Here is a 202-nt window from a genome sequence, read left to right as displayed (position 1 = left end):
CCGGCGGGAATCCAGCAGCAGCCACCGTGGGTGCAGGGGGGCCTACCCCAAGCTCAGCTGCAACCTGGAATGCAGAGACCATCTATGATGTCAGTAGCCCAGCCGGGTCAGCCGATGAATATGGCGCCTCAGCCGGGGATGGGTCAGGTGCCTGGCGCCGCTCAGCCCAAACAACCACCCCAGCCCCAGGCGGCCTTACAAA

At 64.9% G+C, this 202-nt stretch overlaps 1 protein-coding gene across 1 annotated transcript in view; it reads left to right on the top strand.

The window, feature by feature from the left end:
- Positions 1 to 198, top strand: part of LOC104274984 (histone acetyltransferase p300-like) — a gene marked incomplete at both ends in the record, with an annotated part of 32,533 nt that extends 32,335 nt beyond the window's left edge. Inside the window, 1 exon segment of the mRNA XM_009870799.1 lies at positions 3 to 198. Within this exon segment, the coding sequence (XP_009869101.1) occupies positions 3 to 198 (196 nt within the window).
- Between the last annotated feature and the right edge of the window lie 4 nt (positions 199 to 202).

This window comes from Apaloderma vittatum, unplaced genomic scaffold (assembly GCF_000703405.1).
Source record: "Apaloderma vittatum isolate BGI_N311 unplaced genomic scaffold, ASM70340v1 scaffold19710, whole genome shotgun sequence".
Lineage (NCBI taxonomy): Eukaryota > Metazoa > Chordata > Aves > Trogoniformes > Trogonidae > Apaloderma > Apaloderma vittatum.
The sequence above is the reverse complement of the archived record's forward strand: the minus strand, read 5'-3'. Positions and strand labels throughout refer to the sequence as shown.